The 19,165-nt window shown below is 36.5% G+C and overlaps 1 protein-coding gene across 1 annotated transcript; it reads right to left on the minus strand.

The window, feature by feature from the left end:
* Positions 1–833: 833 nt before the first annotated feature.
* On the minus strand, positions 834–17,958 carry LOC5574637 (programmed cell death 6-interacting protein). The gene is made up of 6 exons (XM_001661504.2): positions 17,612–17,958; positions 17,423–17,541; positions 11,630–12,666; positions 7,344–8,187; positions 1,207–1,386; positions 834–1,142 (listed from the first exon to the last, which is right to left on the minus strand). The coding sequence occupies exons 1-6, from the start codon at positions 17,821–17,823 to the stop codon at positions 1,024–1,026; spliced, it is 2,511 nt and encodes an 836-aa protein (XP_001661554.1). The 5' UTR covers positions 17,824–17,958; the 3' UTR covers positions 834–1,023.
* Between the last annotated feature and the right edge of the window lie 1,207 nt (positions 17,959–19,165).

Genomic DNA, 19,165 nt, shown 5'->3' on the forward strand with positions numbered 1-19,165 from the left:
CTCTCTCTCTCTCTCTCTCTCTCTCTCTCTCTCTCTCTCTCTCTCTCTCTCTCTCTCTCTCTCTCTCTCTCTCTCTCTCTCTCTCTCTCTCTTCTCTCTCTCTCTCTCTCTCTCTCTCTCTCTCTCTCTCTCTCTCTCTCTCTCCATGCACCTTACTCCCCCCTTCACTTTCCGCTCCCTCCTCCCACGCTTCTCTCAGTGTTATCGAGAGCGATCACAAAAAATGATTATTTGTAGAGGGGTGGTTTCTTAACTGAAAGCATTCCATCATGTGTTTTTCACATATTACCAGTTTTTGAATGCAAACACGTAGTTATTGCTGTGATTTGTGTTGTAAAATACCGCGCACTACCGAATCACTTCTTTTTCACACACCGAGATATTGTTTGCTGACTTTTCGGTGCCCGTTAACTTCGTATTTCTACTCACCGTAGCAATTAAAAAATCTAATGCGATGCTTGAAACACTTTGATTTTTCACGCACAATGCTCCTGAGAGCAATAAATCACTTATATTCGTCAATTTGTGCTCGAAAACAGCACCGGAACGCGAATTCACTGAGCCAACATTGTTTATGAATGCGTCGCTCTCATTGATTGGAAGTGTCAATTGTAAACTCGATCCTACTACGTATACAATGTCTGGTGGACTTTTTTTTTGCTTACGGACCGCTTGAAAAAATCAGTCAAAAAATGTATACCTAACTGGCAACTTTAGCGAAGTTGAATTTGTCACTCATCATATGATTTGTACTTTACTGAAGATACTCTAAGATGCAAACGCATTTTTTGTTGGTATTCTAGTTTTTGGACGCCTCACTAAAACACAATGTATATGGTATGTTGGGTTAACTTCTTTACTGAAATTTTTTTTCGTAAACATTTATAGTATCGTAAACAAAATTATCTCTTTATGTTTTGACAACAACTCACATCGGTATATTTAATTATGCGAAAGCTCATTATAGCTTCAAGGCGGAAATGCCACGCCTAGTGCGAGATGTGCCGTAACTCATCACAATCTTTACCACCCAAATGGTTTATTCGGATTCTGCGTTGGTTGTTGCTGTCCCTGTTGATTCGCGTATGCGCCAGGATAAGTTCCATAATAAGCCGGAGCTTGCGGGAACCCTTGATAAGCATCTAAAAAGGAAAGAAATATGTTAAAATCATTTCGGCTCCTTAGGAACATTTATTAAGTATTTACTTGGATATGGGAGTGTGGCGTAAGGATTGAATCCTTGAGGCATCGGAGGTGGTACATACGCTGGATATGGAACATTGGCAGTTGCTCCATAGGGCACCGGCATTCCCTGGGGTTGCATTGGATACGGAGTATGCATTGCAGATGTTGGTGCCGGTGCCGAAGCTGATGAAGATGGCGATTCTAAAAGGGATAGGAATAAAATATTGTATTATTATGCTGTTTAATCTGAAACCAACTTATGGGGCAAAAGTACGTTTAGGTCTCTTAATTGCCAAACTGTTATAGGGGTTACATTGCAGCAGACCGTGCGCGCAAATGGTTGCTTTCCCTCGTTTGCCGTCACATTTATATCAAATCCGCGTAATTAATTCGCCCGGCGAAATTTTCAAACGGCTGGTGGTGCTATGTCACCCATAAGGAACTGAAAAAATGCAATGAAGTGATTCCTGTGGTTCAGCTGTGCAATTCCGCGAAATTGGCATTTAGTCTAGGTGCCAAAATTGAGTGTGAACTATTCAATTTTGAAACAAAGAATATCTCCGAGATCCCTCCGAAATAGATTGATACTGTTTTATAATTTAATTGAGGCAGCTGTGTTAAAATTTGAAGCATATTGATGTATTTAAGGGGATAAATAATTGCTGTGTAACAATGTCTTTTCGTTTCAGAGAGCGAGCAATGGCGCTATAGCCAAGGCTTTTTCAGCCAGGACATTTATCGATACTCTGTTACTATTGAACTAGAGGAAAATATACATATTTCAGTAGGTTTTTAAAGTTCATCATAACTTAATAGTCGCATTTCTAACTGTAGGTCGCTTTGTTTATTTTCCTAGGTCTAGGAGTTTTCTAACTGAAGTATCATCGTAACTGCCACACGATATACGAATGCGAAAATGGTAACATTGGCAAAGAAAGCTCTCAGTTAATAACTGTGGAAGTGCTCACAAGAACACTAAGCTGAGAAGCTGGCTCTCTCCCAGTGAGGACATTAATACGAAGAAGAAAAAGAAGAAGAATGTTCTATAAGGATGATGTGACAACATTTTTTCGATATTCTTTAAAAAAATATTAGCAATTAAATTCCATAGGGGGTCCCGTAGCTTCGAGGTTACGCTTTCGCTTCGTAAGCGGAAGGTCATGGGTTCGATTCCCAATCCCCCCACACACAAATCTCCGTCCAGCCACCAGAAGACGCCGCACGAAGGACCGTGTATTGGGGAACACATCCATCCTTCGTCAGTATCGGATGGTGGGTGAGACACACTGACCCTCTTTGTAGGCTGTTGCCTCACACGACACATAAACATGGCAAAATGAACCACCGCACACCAATGGACTTCGATATGGATATGGATTGGACCAACGGCAGCACTCTCCTCTACCTGCTCGGTATGAAAGAAATAGCAATAAGAACTAGGATATAAATAGAATCTGTATATGATACTCGGCATAGTAGTGGCCAAGTGCACGGAGCACCTAACAAATAAAAATAAAGAAAAAAATATAAAAAAAATCAATTTTGGCACGGTTTTGTTTAACCCTCTCTTTCCCTTGGTAGCACAGGTGATCCACCGATTTTTGACGAACGCTAACTAAACCGAATTGCTACGATTAGCTCAATAATGATTGGAATAAATTTATACGCCTATTTGTCTCATCAAACATCGAAATAAGTGACCTAAGTGTCAAACTATTGAAAAACAATCAACTAACTATTGAAAAACAATCAAATTTTTTTATGATGATTTTGAATAATACAGCTCATTTGCAACAACTTTTGTTCAAGCACTTTTTTTAGAAACCCCATTTTGGCAGTTAAATTGTCGAATCATACACTCAGGCAAATGGACTATCGATAAACATAGGAACCCCTTATGAAAATTCGCCACAAGAAATCGGATTGAAATTCATAAATTTGCCTTATGAAACCAGAATTTGAAAACAAAAAACGTTTTCGCGGCAACCTGGAAGCGAACCAAGAACCTTGCGATCGATAGGCCCGACCGTACACCACGCGCCTATAGGCCTATTCAAATGACGTCTCAAATCACGCCTTGATGTGGGGTGATGCTAAAACAATACATAAAGCGTTCGTATTGCAACAATCGTTCCACCTTTCATAAAGCAACATGTATGAAATTCGATAGTCCAGTTCGCTGCGTGTAGTAAAATTTGGTTTTCATGGCTACCTCAATGGTCCCTTGGATCGCATTTGCACTAGTTTTGTGTTCTATAACTCGATACATTTTTAGAGGCCTTCCGTAGCCAAGTGGTTCGAGTCAAAGCCATGCTGAAGTTGTCTGGGTTCGATTCCCGGTTGGATCTTTTCGTAATGGAAATTTCCTTGACTTCCCTGGACATAGAGTATCATCTTACCTGCCACACGATATACGGATGCGAAAATGGCAACTTTGGCAAAGAATAGAAGTGCTCATTGAACACTAAGCTGAGAAACAGGCTCTGTTTCAGTGGGGACGTAATGCCAAGAAGAAGAACTCGATACATGAAAGCTGCTTGGGCACGTCAGGAGCTAATCATAAGAATTACCTTCCTTTTCCCGAACAGCCTAGATGGCCGCGTCGTGTCGGTAGCGGTTGTTTCAATTAGCTAAGATTTAACACTACGGACTGCCTGTTCCGGTGGTAAAAGTCCACGTCACAGGTGACCCCTAATACATGCGGCTTCAAGCTTTCCGTGCCTAAGAATGAAAGGTTAGGAAGGGTCTAAATAAAACCTAAACGTAAATGAAGCATGTGGAGTACCAGGGCTCCCTGCATAGTATTGTGCGCTTCCTGTGCTACCCGGAGAAATGGTGTGTTTCTCCGAGATAGTCGGCTGCCCTTTTTTAGTCTCAATCCTGAGGCTAAATAGGGTTGGGATTATAAAGATGTAGTAATTTAGTTTAAATTTTCACCTTTATGGTTTTGCATTATGCGTTTTACAGTGTTCGCTACCGGTCTTTGCGTGCTGAAATTTTAAGAAGCTTAATCCTGTCCAGTTAGGGTAGTGACTACGGTTAGGATAGCTCAGATCATTTTTTAGCATGAAAGATCAGCAACGATCAATCTTTGCAGACCCATGCAAAACGCTACAGCTCAAGTGGCGTTTATTCAGGAACCTTACTTTCGTAGGGGATCTTCTATCTTGGTAACCTTGTGGACACAGTTTTTGATACTTTCAGTAAACATGGATGGTGAACTCGTGTGCCATGCCTCGTGCATGCGTGCTCGTTAATAAAGCAATCGTTGCTATACTCATTTCTGAGTTAACACCCAGAGATGTATGTGCTATCTCAATTGATGGCTCTGTTGGTAATCTCAATAGGAAATACGTCTATCGTTCGGCATATTTACCATATGATGAAACATCCCCAACGGATGATTTCAAACGAGTTGTCGTATATTGCCTAACAGAAGGCTTTCTGCTGATTGTGGGTAGTGATGCTAATACTCATGACGAATTTCATGTCAAATCGGTCAGTCACAGAACTCGACCATCTTCGATTTGCAGTAAATTTTGCACATGTTTTTGCATACAACTTATTTGAAAAATTCTAACTCCGAAACTGTTGATTTTAGATAAAAATGTTCTATGAAGAAGTTGTAGTGAACCGTCGCGAATAACTAATGAAAACGGCCTATTTTAATATTAAAATAAAATTTTTGCATTAAACTCGATATAATTCGAAAGTGGGTAATTCTAGAGAAATTATTCATATAATCATTATGATTTTTATAATCATTTCAAGATTCTTATTGTATCATCAGAACGTATTTATTTTGACAAAAACCAAAATTTTGAAAGTCGACCAAAAGTTGTTCTTAGAAAAACTTTGTTATTAAAAATTTCTCCATCATGAAACTTTGTCCCAAACATCTGTTTACTATTGATGTTCTATGGTAAAAATTAAAAAAAATAAAAAATAGGGTTTTCGTGTAATTAAAAATTTATGTTTTATGTTTGATTTTTTTTTATGAAAATAAATAAAATATTTTTTCAGTGTATATTTTTTTCTTATAGTCCAAACGATTCTTGAGTCAAAATTATCAAATTTTCTATGGAAAACACTTATTCTACCAAACCAAAAACATGTGCAAAATTTAATCCAAATCGAAGACTATCGAGTACGATTTTTATTTCTTTCGGCTCATTCTGGATGGAATTCGTCTCATTCAATTGTAGAGATGTACCGAATATTTGGGCCGAATAGCTCGATTATTTTGATTTTGCCGAATATTCGGTCTGCCGAATAGTTAACAAATAAACAAATTGTAATACAACTATGTTTCACACGAAGAAATTAAAAAAGTCAGTTTTTTTCTGGATTCTATGGTTGCAGTTTGACGCCAAATATTCAAAAATATGAGGCTTGACTAGTTTGATGAGTTTGAAATTCATACCTTTTTTAGACCCATCAATTATCAGGGTTTTCCACACTTTCGATATTTTTGCGACACTACTGCTCACGTTCTTCATTTATTATGCGAATCAGTGGTCGACGGTCTATTTGTTCCAATTTCTATGAAGCACTTCCAGAAGTCTGATGAGGAATCAAACAACGTATTAATCTGATTTCTTAAAGAAAACAACAAGTGGATCAAAATTGTAATCAATAGGTACAATTCCTCAATTTAAGAAAAAAAAGATCAGTACCATCAGTGCACCAGTATCCTCATGCCCCTATTTCCGCTCACTAGTGTAAAAAAAAATTCCTGTCAAAAACCAACATTTTTCGCACGGATATCTTCTAGCAATATCAACAAGTTTCAATTGAAGTCGTCTGACATTATTTTCATTTGATAAAATAATTCTTTACATGGAAAACACAACACCTCATGAGCGGTTATTGGATCACTAGGTATTTTTAAGTGTTCCGCTCATGCAAAAAATTAAACCAAATTTTGAAGAAATGTCGATTTTAGTATACAGCTTTCTTTATTGCAGTAGTAGCTATGGTTTGACCATAAAACATATTAGGATAAATAACGAAATTCGAAATAATGCTTTTTTTAGTAAGTTCGTCACGAAATCTGTTTAGCGTGAGCGGAAATAGGAACACTGATGCAATAACTAATGCAATTAAATATTTTTTTATGAACGTTTTTCAAATTCTTTTTATTATGCCGCTGATTACCTATACTTGGAGCTATATTGTGACATACAAACAGTATCGATCGACACAATAGTTATTTTATAATAAATATTTGAACACATAACTTCCCTTAAATGAGCGGAATCTGGTGCACTGAGGTACTTATGGTTTTGTAATTTCTTCAAAACCTTAAGAAGACGTTTATTTATTTCAATTCAAACTCCTTTCAAATGTTCACCCTACTTTAAAAAAAGTTTTTTTTTGGGTTTAGTCTAAGATTAAAAATGTAGTTTTTGAGAAATTGGATAAACATACGGATGTTATTCGGCCGAATATTAAGGTTTCATTTGGCCAAACATTAAGTCAATATTCGGCCGAATATTCGTTTGGCCGAATACAAATTTTTCCACTACTCGGTATTAGTGCTATTGGGTACATCTCTAGTCATAATTTGTTATCAATTTATCATTGAAATATTCGATATCATATTTTGTTTTCGTTCTGCTATTATTCAATTTTTTTGTTAATGTGTTTCATTTTATAAGATTAAAAACTTATTCGTGCTACATTTATAAACACCATGATAATATAAAAATAAAGCATTTATTTTGTCGCAGATTCGTTTTATTATCGATAGAAAATATGTATATTTCAATGAGTTCTCAATATGCTCTGCATGATAGCAGAAACAGTTTTCAATTAGCTGTAACTGATAGCAAAAATAGTTTTCAATTTGATTTCATGAGAACATTTTTCTGCTCTCAGTTTTGATATTTCAACCGTTAAAACTACCAAAATGACAATAAACTGAGTTATCAAAATTCGGGACATCGCAACATCAAAATTAGTTTTCAATATGATCTCAAGCTTTGCTCGGGTTGGTACTAATCTTTTGCAGTTCAAACTTAAAAATATTTAAAAATAAGACCCTCACAAACAAGGGGTACTTATTTTGCCATGGATAGTCATCTTTCCCTGCCTACCCCTACTATAAGTTTGAAAAAAGAAAATGTATTTAAAAACAATTATAAATTATTACTTACCGGGAGCAGCTGGTGTAGTAGACACAAGATGTGCAGGAATGCTAGGAGTTGGTGGTTGTGCTTGGCGACTAGCTTGTTGTGTCAAATCTTTCAGCAATTCATCTTTTTCGGTTTTACGTGCGAAACAATAGTCAGATATTTTGTTCTGGAAAGTTATGAGCAGCTGTGTCAAATCATTGTAGAATTTAACCCCATCTTGCAAATTGTGCTGCAGTTCGGAGAACACGTCGTAAGCAGTCGCTAGTTGAGTCAGCATTGTATCGCTTGATTGATTAGTAGAACCGGATTCAGCAGCAAACTCTTGCTGAGCCTGCTTGATATCTTGAATCAATGTCTCCTGGCGTGAAAGATTATCCTGGACTTGATTTTGTAGGGGAGCAATTGTTTTCCCAATTTCAGCCAACGATATAGCGGGTTCATTAATAGCACCGTCAGCCGCTAGTGCCGACAGAAATTGTTCCTTGAGGTTCACGGTAGCAGAGCGCAATTCGGATTCAATAACATCTCGTTCGGCTTTGATGGTTTCAACGGCCTCCATCAATTTTCGCAGTTTTTGTGCTGCAGATGAATTGCAATCCTTGTTGGTTGTAGGCCCACATGGTACCTCATTAGCAAGCTGCTCCTGAGACATGGATAATAGTTCGATGCCACGACGACTCTTTTCGAACTTTTCACGAACTGTTTTATCCGCCGTTATGGCATTGTTGATTATCTTGCGATATGTTTCGCAATTATCACGGAATGTTTGGGTCAGTTTGTTGGAAGGAGTGCGAGTCCACTGTTCCTTGAACTTCTCACGCAGTTGCTCATCTGAGCTACATTCATCATTTAGCATTCGTTCAGCCTGAAAAATATAGCATTTATAATTATTAACTGTCTAGAGTTTTTGAATTATGTATACTTTTTCGTGGAAGGGTTTTTTTGAGTATTGTTAATTCTACGTATCGAGAGGGGTCTGAGCTGAACAAAAAAAAACAGGGCTGGTAGCGACTGAGTGTCTAAAAATAAGAACTTTTGAGACCTCATGTTTGAAAAAAAAAACTGAACAAAACCAAAGGGATCAGATAATACTATTCAATTATAGTACGAATTTCAGAGAATCCGACAGGGCATCTCTCAAAAATTATTTCTAAGGATTCCCATTACATTACACCATTTTATAAATATATATTTCATTATTTCTTGCAGAAATTTCAACGGAATGCAGTTTTGGTTTTCGCTCAAAATTTCCTACGAATTTATCTTCCGGTGTTGATCCGGTGATTCCTTCATGGACTTCCCAGTGAAATCCACTAAGATTTTGGTTCAAAATACCTTAAAGAATTTAAAAATGATATTTTCAAAGGATACCTCCAGGATAGTACAGCGATTCATAGATAAATTTCTTCAGAGATACGTTCAGGAATTTCTCAGCCCAATTTTTTTTATATTTATATTTATTTATATTTTATATTTTATCTTCATGATTTTCGTTTGAGATGTCTTTAAGAATTCAACCAGTTCAAAATTTCTACAAGGATACCTTCAGATGGTAATCCAGTAACTTCTTAGGTAATTTTTGAAGGGGGTTCAAAAATTAGCAACATATGACAAAAACACCTACGAATAATTATTTTTTGTTTTTCTTTTCATACACAATGATCAACTTTGGAGAAGTTAATCTAAGTTATTTATGTTTTCTTGCTTAAACTTGTAAAATAAAGGTTTGAACTTCGGAAGAGATTTGAACATAACCATATGAAGTGAAATCTTTGTTGAAATATCTAAAAAAAACATTCATCTAGAATTCATATAATGTCCTAAGAAAATTTGGAATTGTATGAACAAATTTCTGCTCTATGTATGTAACTTTTGACTATATTTCCACAAAGGGGCAATGTTCAATTGCCAACCCATTCCCTTCTGAGAAAAAAAAAATCCCTTCTGAGAATGCCTTCGAAGTTAGGCATTAGACATAGTTCGGCTGGTTCATAATTTCACCCATAAAACTGTTCAATTATACCGCTATTTATTTATCCATAAAAAAAACTTGCCAATTAACGAAACGATTACAGTTCAGATCACTTGATAAATTAACGAAACGATTACAGTTCATATTAGTAACATGTTTTATTATTCACTGACCCAAAATATCTCCGATCACAACCTCCTACTACATTTCTCTCCGACTAACTACCTGCTCATTTCCAAGCCTACCACGATGCAAGGTTTTATATTTCATATCCTCCTGATACTCCACAGAAGAATTTGTTGGGAATGATTGGAATAATTCTCTGTAAATCAGCAGAAATCGCGTCAGGGGTCTCATGATAACTTTGCTATAGATCAAGGACTAGTCAAACTAGTGACAAGACTTCATTAAGGATCAGTATCATCACTTATTCCAGAAATCCACCAAACGATATTTATTTCAATCTGTCCAGAATTTCCCAAAACCAGTGAATCAATTGTCAACCAACACGTAGCAACAAAGAAATCGTCCTCTCCTATTCTTGTTGCAACAATTTGATTCCGCAACAACAGTTTATCAAAACCTTAACAGAATATGACAATGATCGCCCACCGCGTGCGTAGTGATTTTCTTGGTTTTTCATTGCAATTTTCGAGAACTTCCTCCGTGTTGATCGAATAACAACAATGAATCAAATTAGATTTTGTGCTCACAACAACTGATTAATCACGAATTTCAAAGGTTGCAACAATGTAACCCCCTGTGTTTGTCATGACTTTTTTCCTTGAGATTGTACCTGTTCCAGTGTTGTGAAAAACTCAATTTCTCACAACTCACGCTTGAGATTTTTCATGCGTGAGTTGTCAATCATACAACTCAGCAGTCAAAAAATCATGGATGAGTTGGCTCACCTTTTTAACTCATTGTCTCGTATTTCCACAGTTCACTCACACACGGCAATAATTTCTTGTTAGTCTGGTAAAATTATGTTAATCCTTTCTAACGTAAACAACAACATTCGGGTTTCACGAGTTTTTGCCGGGTTTTGCGACTGAATCATTTTTTACGGTTTGAGTTGATTGAGTTGATTTTGCATCAAAATCTCAAGCGTGAGATTTGCAAAGCAGATCTCTAATGAGTTTGCTCTCACGGGAGAGCGTATTGATTGAGATTTTGAGTGTGAGTCTATCAACACTGACCTGTTCCAATCCGCAAAAGTTGGGACAAACGATTGTGAGCGTGCTTGTTTTGTTGTTTGATCGGCGTATGTTTCGATGACAATTTAATTCACTGTCCAAGACAAATATCATATATATTTTTTGATCAATTGTTCACCAATCTACACGAATCGATTGTGCAACTTTTCCCCGAATGTCGTTTCCCCGAATGTCGGTTCCCCGAACGCCAGTTCCCCGAATGACCCGTTTCCCCGAATGCCATTTCCCCGAATGTCCCGTTTCCCCGAAAAGTGGCTGCAGTTCAAATAGGTGCTAGAATAGTTTTCAGTGGCAGAATTGTGAATTAGAAAATACGATAACCAATCAAAAGAAGGAGGTATTTGGTCATTCTTGACTATACACATGTTGCCATAAATGCTGAGGACAGTAAAACTCGTAAGAACCGCCAATCAAATAAAGAAGGGTGTATTATCAGATGACGTACGTTCACCACCGTGAAATGTATGAAGATATGACAAATATGCGTGCCAAAATCAATTTCGGGGAAATGGGCTATTCGGGGAAACGGGATATTCGGGGAACTGGGGTTCGGGGAAACGACATTCGGGGAACCGACATTCGGGGAAAAGTAGCACAACCACACGAATCTACTGAGAATTTCAAGAAAAACCAACCAACTATCTTTTTAGCAACTCCACTAACTACCTTGCAAATAATCTTTCAAAGAACTTTCAAGAAACTGGTCAATTATCATCATGATTCCAATCCTGCAAAGATTTAATTCTAAAGTTAGTAATGATGCGAGGTACGAGTTGTCAATGTCAGGCAGTCATGCAACTCCTAGTAAAGTTTTCTAGTTTCGCCCATACAGCTTGAAATTGAAACAAACAGATATTCTTATGTTTAATACGTTTGTTCCACTGTGTTCTCCAGATTCCCGACAATTTCCCGTATTTTTTTCCAATCATTTGTAATTCCCGGATTTTCCCAGATGAGTGGACACCCTGGTTTTGAGAACTAACTTTGAATTTTTGCTCAAACCGAAGATTTATCTAATTATAAGCTTAGAGAATACTCCAGAGATTCCTCAAAAAAAAATCTTTAGGAATTGTAATGCGGAGTATCTAAAGTAAAGAAACTAACCAAACCCAACTTACCTCATCAAGGATCTCCCTATTGCGATTCAACAATTCAGGCAATTCGCCAACCATCTTCAATAGACCTTCAATGCCGCCTTTTTCGCGTACGGTGTTGGCTTTCTCCAGAAGCGAAGGAGGTAATGTTGACCCACTTTCGGTCACTTCAATAGCAGCTGGTAAATTATAACTTGAAAGCAAATTATTTATTGCTTGCGTCGCTTCTCGTAGTTTCATAATTTCGCCGTTAACTATTTCGCTTTTCCTGTTGTCACATGCAGCCATAGCTTGATGCAATGCTACTGGAACCAAATCGGCGAATAAATCCCTAAAGTTCTGGCTCATCGGGCTGGCAATAGGGAGATATTTCGCTAGTTGTGCTTTTCCGGGTCCTGGTAGTGAATTAATGTCAGGAATCATTTCATTGTAAATGAAGTCATTATCTTTTTTGGCTTCAATAAGATTTCTCTGTGCTTTCGAAGCATACTCCTCGAGGAAGTTTGGTTTACCAGAACGGGATTGAGCGATCTTAAACAACTCTACAGATTTTTGAAGTCGGGAAATTTCTTCTCCAATAGCTTTGTTGCTTTTAGAGACCAAACTATGGTAGAACATAGTCAATGCGTGAAATCCAGCTTGTTTGCCTGCAACGGTAGAAATCCAATCTTTATCCCACAAAGTGCGAACCGAATCCTTCTGCAACAGTCTTAATGCTTCCGAATACATTTCTTCGCATTGGCAACATAACTTAGCTACAATCAGATCTTTCATGCTATCCTTGATTGCTTTGAAGACAAATATCTCCTGAGCTTGTGCTAGCATGAGACTCGCCAAGGCATTCAAGGTCTCTAACATGAAATCCATCGTTGGTTCCTGTGGAATAGCAGCAGGAGCAGCACTTTTCAAATGATTGAAGATCCCTGCGCTTTGTTGGAACAACTTAGCTGCTAGCTTCAAGCCCTCGTCGTTGTCGAGCCCTTGTGAAGATGCAACTGCACTTTGTAAGGCCGCGATGTTGAAGAGAATGCATACTTTTTCGTAGCTTAGCGATGTCAGAGCTAAAACAAATATCAGGAAATTAAAAATTTGATTTTTTTTATTTATTATAGAGGTTTTAAACCGACCGGTTGATAAAAAAAATGATGATTCAATTCAGTAAATTATATTAAGGTAGGGTGGGACAAGGTAAGTCAGTGCCATTCTTGAGCGCAATATACATTTTTGATTACATGCATGAGTTAACAGATAAGTATCATGTTTATACTTAAGCATGAGGCCTATTACACAATAGGCATTTCTCGCGTAACTTGTGATCTCGCTCTAAAAGCCATTGGTAACCGAGTGTGTAGCTCCTTGTTTCTAAGCAAATGAATGGACCAGGATGAAGGTATCACCACCACTTGGAGATAGTGGAAAATATTCTCTTCATCGTAGCATTGTTGAATAACGTGTAAATGCATTCGTTTGCTTGGATACCAATGGCTTTTAGGACGAGATCACAAGTTATGAGAGATTTGGCATAACTATGTGTAATGTATGTATGTAATGAAATGTAAAAATTGAAGCAAATATATTATCGTTTTTCTTGTCGGATGTACGCGGACGTCAAACACATTCTAATAAAAATTTACCTATATCTCATTGTTCTCCTCAGAGTTGACTGACCCTACGGCTCTATCGGCCTCAACTAGTTTTTCGATTCGGATCGGTCCAGGTTTAATAAAAAAATATTACTTGCGTTCGAGTTGAATCCGGTTTGGAAAAAAATGAACCGATTACGGGTCGAATTTTCATACAGTGACAATCTCTACTATATTATTTTTGAAATGTGTTAAAAATGCGAAGAAAATAATGTACGTCATTATTTTTGAATGTATTATGATACGTTATTTTTAAATGTATCAGCGTCATGTAATGCGTTCCATTACATTATTTTTGAATGTGATTCTAAGTGTGGAAATTACATTATTCTTCAGAATGTACATTATTAAAACGTTATTTTAAAACGTATCAGTAATGTATTTTATATTGATTTGACATCATGCAATAATGTGGGCATACATTGAATCGACAGCAACACATAATTTGACAATGTGGGCAATATGTATGATGTTAAATGCATTATAACATTATGTTAAATGTATTATTACATTATGTTAAACGTACCATTACATTATTGATGTATGTGCTTCTATGTGTGGATAATTACATTATTCTACAGTGTTTGAACATTATTTTTAAAAAATTGGCAATGTATTCTACGTTGGCTGAACATCATGATTTCACGTAAGCATTACATTGAAACGACAACTATACATAATTATTCAATGTGGGTAATACGTATAATTCTTTTGTAAATTATTCGAATGTGTACATAATGTAATATTAAAAATCTTTTGGAAATTTTCCTAAATAACACTTTTAAATATTATAATATTTATTTCAATCTGAGAACATTGATAAAAAAGGTGTTCACACAGAATATATATTTTTTTAGTGTATCAACCATGTATTGTAGTACATCATTTTTAAATGTATCAATAATGTGCTCAAATACATTACTTTAGAATATGTTAAAATTCGTTGAAAATAATGTATTAGCAATGTGAACAATCTGAAAATTTTGTAATAGTTATGTATAACAAATGTAGTACCGTAATCCGGGGGCAAATTGATCACTATTTTACAACTTTTTGTCATGTTTTCCTTTGGAATTCAAAAATTGTCAAATTTATTTCGGTAAAATCAGTACTTCATTGATCTCTATCAGTTTATGTAATCAATTTTTTATGAAATAAAATTTAACATTTCATAAAATTAGTTTTAATATCAAAAATTGTATATGACACATTGGGGCGAAATTGATCACTATATAATAAAGCATATTTAGAATGTAAAATTTTCCTATCTACAAAATTTGGGTCTCCTGAATCTGAATATGATGTCAAAATTCTTACAAGTCGTGTATATCATTATTTTATTGCAAAATTAAACTTTGTAAATCTGCATAAAACGCCTAAATGTATGCAATTTTCTTTGAAATAAGCACATTAGTCAACAATAAACGGTTTTATGAGCAAAAAACTATTTTTGTAATGCTGTACGATTTCAAGATGAGTTCAGCAGTTCACACTGAAGCTTACACAACATTTTTAATACTTAAAGTTTACATGCTGGCTTAGCACCAACACTGAGCCAGAAACCACTGTTGGGTTTCTACTTTTTACGGTGTTGAGTTACAGCTTAGTGAAAGCAGCAAAAGCGATAACTGACGAATATTCAGCTAATCGTTTGCGATACAGCTGTATTTTTTTTTTTTTTTTAAGGCATTCCGTGCTCGTGGCCACTACTGTGCCGGATTCTGTTCGTCTGTATCTGCTATACCGATACAGATCTATTTTTAACTAATCTATATTTTATATCTGCTGTCACTCTCTTCTACTCTTTTACTCTCACACCGAGCAGGTAGGAGAGAGCTCTGCTGTTCAGTCCAATCGATTTCCATAAGCCATAGTCCTTTGCTCTTGCGGTGGTTCATTTTGCCGTGTTCCTAAGCCGTTTGAGGCTAGCTTGCTACGAAGAGGGTCAGTTTGTCTCAGTCACCATCTGATACTGACGGAGGATGAATGTGCTCCCCCAAAGCACGGTCCTCCGTGCGGCGTCTTCTGGTTAGGGACGTTCTGATACTTCGGAATATCGATATTTTGCTTTCGATATTCGATATTTTGGTATCGATATTTCCTATTCAATATATCGGTGATATCGATATTTTCTTCCGATATATCGTAAACTAATATAAGAAAAACAATTGTAAGGTTTTCCCGCTATATATTTTTTTGTATTTAAAAAAGCAGTTTCCGTTCGAACTGTAAAATAATGTATCTTAACAAAAGATATTTTTGTCCATATCGGTCAAAATACCCATACCCAAGATTATTAGACGATTTTTTTTCGAATCTTAGGAAACTAAACGGCAGTTCACTAAGCGATATAGGAATTTCGCTCCATTCAAATATATCATATGATATTCCGATATATCGATATTTTGAATCAATATATCGGTGGTATCGATACTTTGATTCGATAATCGTATCGAAACAAATATCGATACTTCGCAATATCGGAACGTCCCTACTTCTGGTGGCTGGACGGGTTTTTTTTTGTGGAGGGGCTGGGAATTGAATCCATGACCTTCCGCTTATGAAGCGAAAGCGTAACCTCAAGGCTACGGACCCCCCTATATACAGCTGTATTAGCGCTAATAGTTTTATTTTTGACAGCTCACTTCATTTTATTTTTGCTGCGTTTGCTTCTTCAATCCAACTGTTATACAGCACAGAGCAAATAATCTTGGCTTATACCCCTAAAATTGTTAGTTGGGGAGGCTTTGCACTTTCAGTGTACACAATGAGCAACGATTGAAGGTTTCCGCAGCATGATTTGTCAAATCCGCGATTTTCGCGACTGTATTTTATTGACCCCCGATTTTCGCGATCAGCCACGCAAATCCGCTACAAATCCACGAAAATCGCGACTGCTGTACTGCCCATACTCGCATAACAGTCCCATTTATATAGGAAATCCCATATAATATGGGACTCTTATGCGAGTATGGGCAGTGTAACAGCCCTGCATTTATAGGTTGATTGGAAATAGGGCACTTGCAGCCTTTGTTTAGTGTGCCCAACGGACCCCTTTGATTTTGCTGGGAAACGTTTCGTAACGTGTTTTCCGTTTCAAACCGTTACCCAGCAAAATCAAAGGGGGCCGTTGGGCACACTTTTGTTTGCTGCAAGCGCCCTATTGTGGAACGATTGGTTAAAAAATGTTCAAAAACCTCAAATACAGCAGATGTTTAAATTACTAATACTACTAATATTTTCAGCGATATCACCTGGGGCTTATTTTTTTAAGCGAGTAGTGTGAAAAAATTATATAATGAAATTGAGTATAGGGGTCATGCACAAATTATGTCACGCTCCTAGGGAGTGGGGGGAGATCAAAACATAATAAACATAATAAAATTTTCGGAAGACTCATACAAAAAACGTGACAAAGGGGGGAAAGGCCCCCCGGTCGAAAAAGTTGAATTTTAGCATGACATAATTTGTGTACCATCCCTATATGTAGTTCTCTGTCAAAATTCCATGCCGATCGCTCATATGGAAAGTTACAACATGCCAAAGATGAGCATTTTGTATGAAAATGGGCCTATTCTGTTTATTCTGATCACAACTGTAGGAATTCATATGAAACTGACTAGAGAAATGAGTAATCGGCGTAGGAACTCCTTCTTGTAAAGGCTCCTGGACGAAGCAGTGACGAATTGATTCAAGGACTCTGGAATAAACACATTGAGGGCTTTCTTGGAAGAACTCCTGTATTAATCTTTGGAAGATCTGCTAGAGTAACTACTGGAAATATTTGTGAAAAAGTCTCTGAAGTAATCCTTGTGGAAATTCCTAGTTATGTATGTTATGTATGTATTACGAACCCGAATTTACTGCAAGCAGAAGGAAAATAGTGACTTTAGAGATAATTTTATTAAAAAAAGTTTTTAGAGACATTCCATTCAAAATAAAGATGTTTTAGAAATTTTGATTAAAATTAAAAAGTCTATAATAACAGACCTACTAGTCCTCACTTTTTTGCTAGGCAGATACGGGTTTAATTATCATGAATACAGACAGAATGACCAATCAATTAGTCATCATTCAACGAGTTTCATTTACTTTCATAAACTTTCTTAACTAGCATGACTGACAGGATCTCGTATGATTGATAAAATACTGTTACAGTTAAATTTTAACTTACTCAAACTCATCCGGCCTCCAAATATTGACCCCTTATCGAACGCATCTTTCCATTTAAACGGTACCTGGAAATCTTGCACCACAATTTTAGTTTCGAGAGCACTCAGTTGATCATAGTACCTAAAAATATATCCGTTCAATCTGTCATTTTTTTGAACAAAATTCTCAGCTTATCAGCCTAGGTATCTACCCGTATAGAATTTCCAGGGAACTCTCAAATTTCTCAAAAGCCTTCCAAACGGCAGAGTTTCGCTGCTGATTGAATTTGTTTACAGACTCACTAATTTCGACTATTTTCTCCGATCCCAAATTACTGTAGGAACTTTTGATCAAATTGTTCAGTGGTCGTGTAACATCCACATCCGTCGGTTTCTTTACCGGAACACTTAACAAATCAGACATTTTCGACACTTTCAATGCACTTTGCTCCCTAAATTTTCAATTTTTTTGTGATTTCACCAGTTGCAATGCAGCAGGAAAATATTTCGATGATTCACAGAAGTGATGCCATCCGGATCGCGAAATGTCAAAACAAAATAAATAACTGCATTATCGACTGAATCAGAGACATCTGTTGAGGTTTTTAAAACGATTTTTCTGTAAACTTTCCATGAAAATTAACACTCCGTGACTCCGTTACAGAGTTTGTAACGCATGTCCGGAGTGAAATTTTTTCAACGTGGGGAACAGAATTTCTGGCGAAAACGACGAAATTTCACAAATTTCAAAAAAGTTGCTTCTTACCGCACACGTGTGCACGAAAAATCGCTAACGCGAAATGCATCTCAAAGTTTTCTATATTTTTTTTTAAATAGTTTCCGAAAACGGAAATTATCGGTAAAAATTAACCGGAATCCGTAAAATTCCGACGAAAATACGTTGTTTCACCGATTTCCGGTAAAACGAGCTCAAAATAAAACGACGGTTTTTGTATGAAAAATTTCATACGTTTCATGTTGTTTTTTTGTTGTCCCCCTTTCTGTGCGTTTTTCGTCAAACTTCAACTTAAAAAGAGGTTTAAAAAATTACCGCAGTTGCTGAGTTGTGCACGTTATTCAAACAATTTTTCGTAAATTTCTTCAAATTTCTTCAAATTTCTCGCATTAATTGAAGGCGATCTGATTTACAGATTACGGTAACAAATATTTTTTCAAAAATAGTTCCCAATAATATAAAATAATATAAAAACAATATGCACGTTTTATGCGGCGCTCGTTCGAACGAAACCGAACGAAAACTTCGGGTTGTTATTTCTGTAAAACAGAGACATCTTTTGAGTATTTACTCAGCGTTACGTTTATGTTTACAGTTGATCACACACTAAAATATTTAAAACCCAAAAGTAGGTTTGAAAAATTATCGCATTTTTACCCACGGTTGGAAAGTCCCGCAAAGGCACCGAAATGTGACTGGTTCATAAATTTCAAAACATTGAAGGGAGTGGGTGAGTGTGCTCATACAAATTTCGTGAAAAAAGTGGATGGGTGATAAACTTGCTTTGTTCATACAAAATGAAACGAGAAAACTTCTGTGGGAGCTATTTTTGAAAAAAATATGTGGTACCATATGTACGTACCAAGTATTTTTTCGATTAATGCGAGAAATTTGAAGTAGTTCTTGAAGATTTTTTTTCGTTTTACGGGAAATTTCCCCATTCAAAATGAAACGAGAAAACTTCTGGGATTCCTGCTTCGGTAAAATATTAACGGAGTACTGTAATTTTTTACAATATCCGGTATAAATT

Source organism: Aedes aegypti, chromosome 2, assembly GCF_002204515.2.
Source record: "Aedes aegypti strain LVP_AGWG chromosome 2, AaegL5.0 Primary Assembly, whole genome shotgun sequence".
In the NCBI taxonomy this organism is placed as follows: Eukaryota; Metazoa; Arthropoda; class Insecta; order Diptera; family Culicidae; genus Aedes; species Aedes aegypti.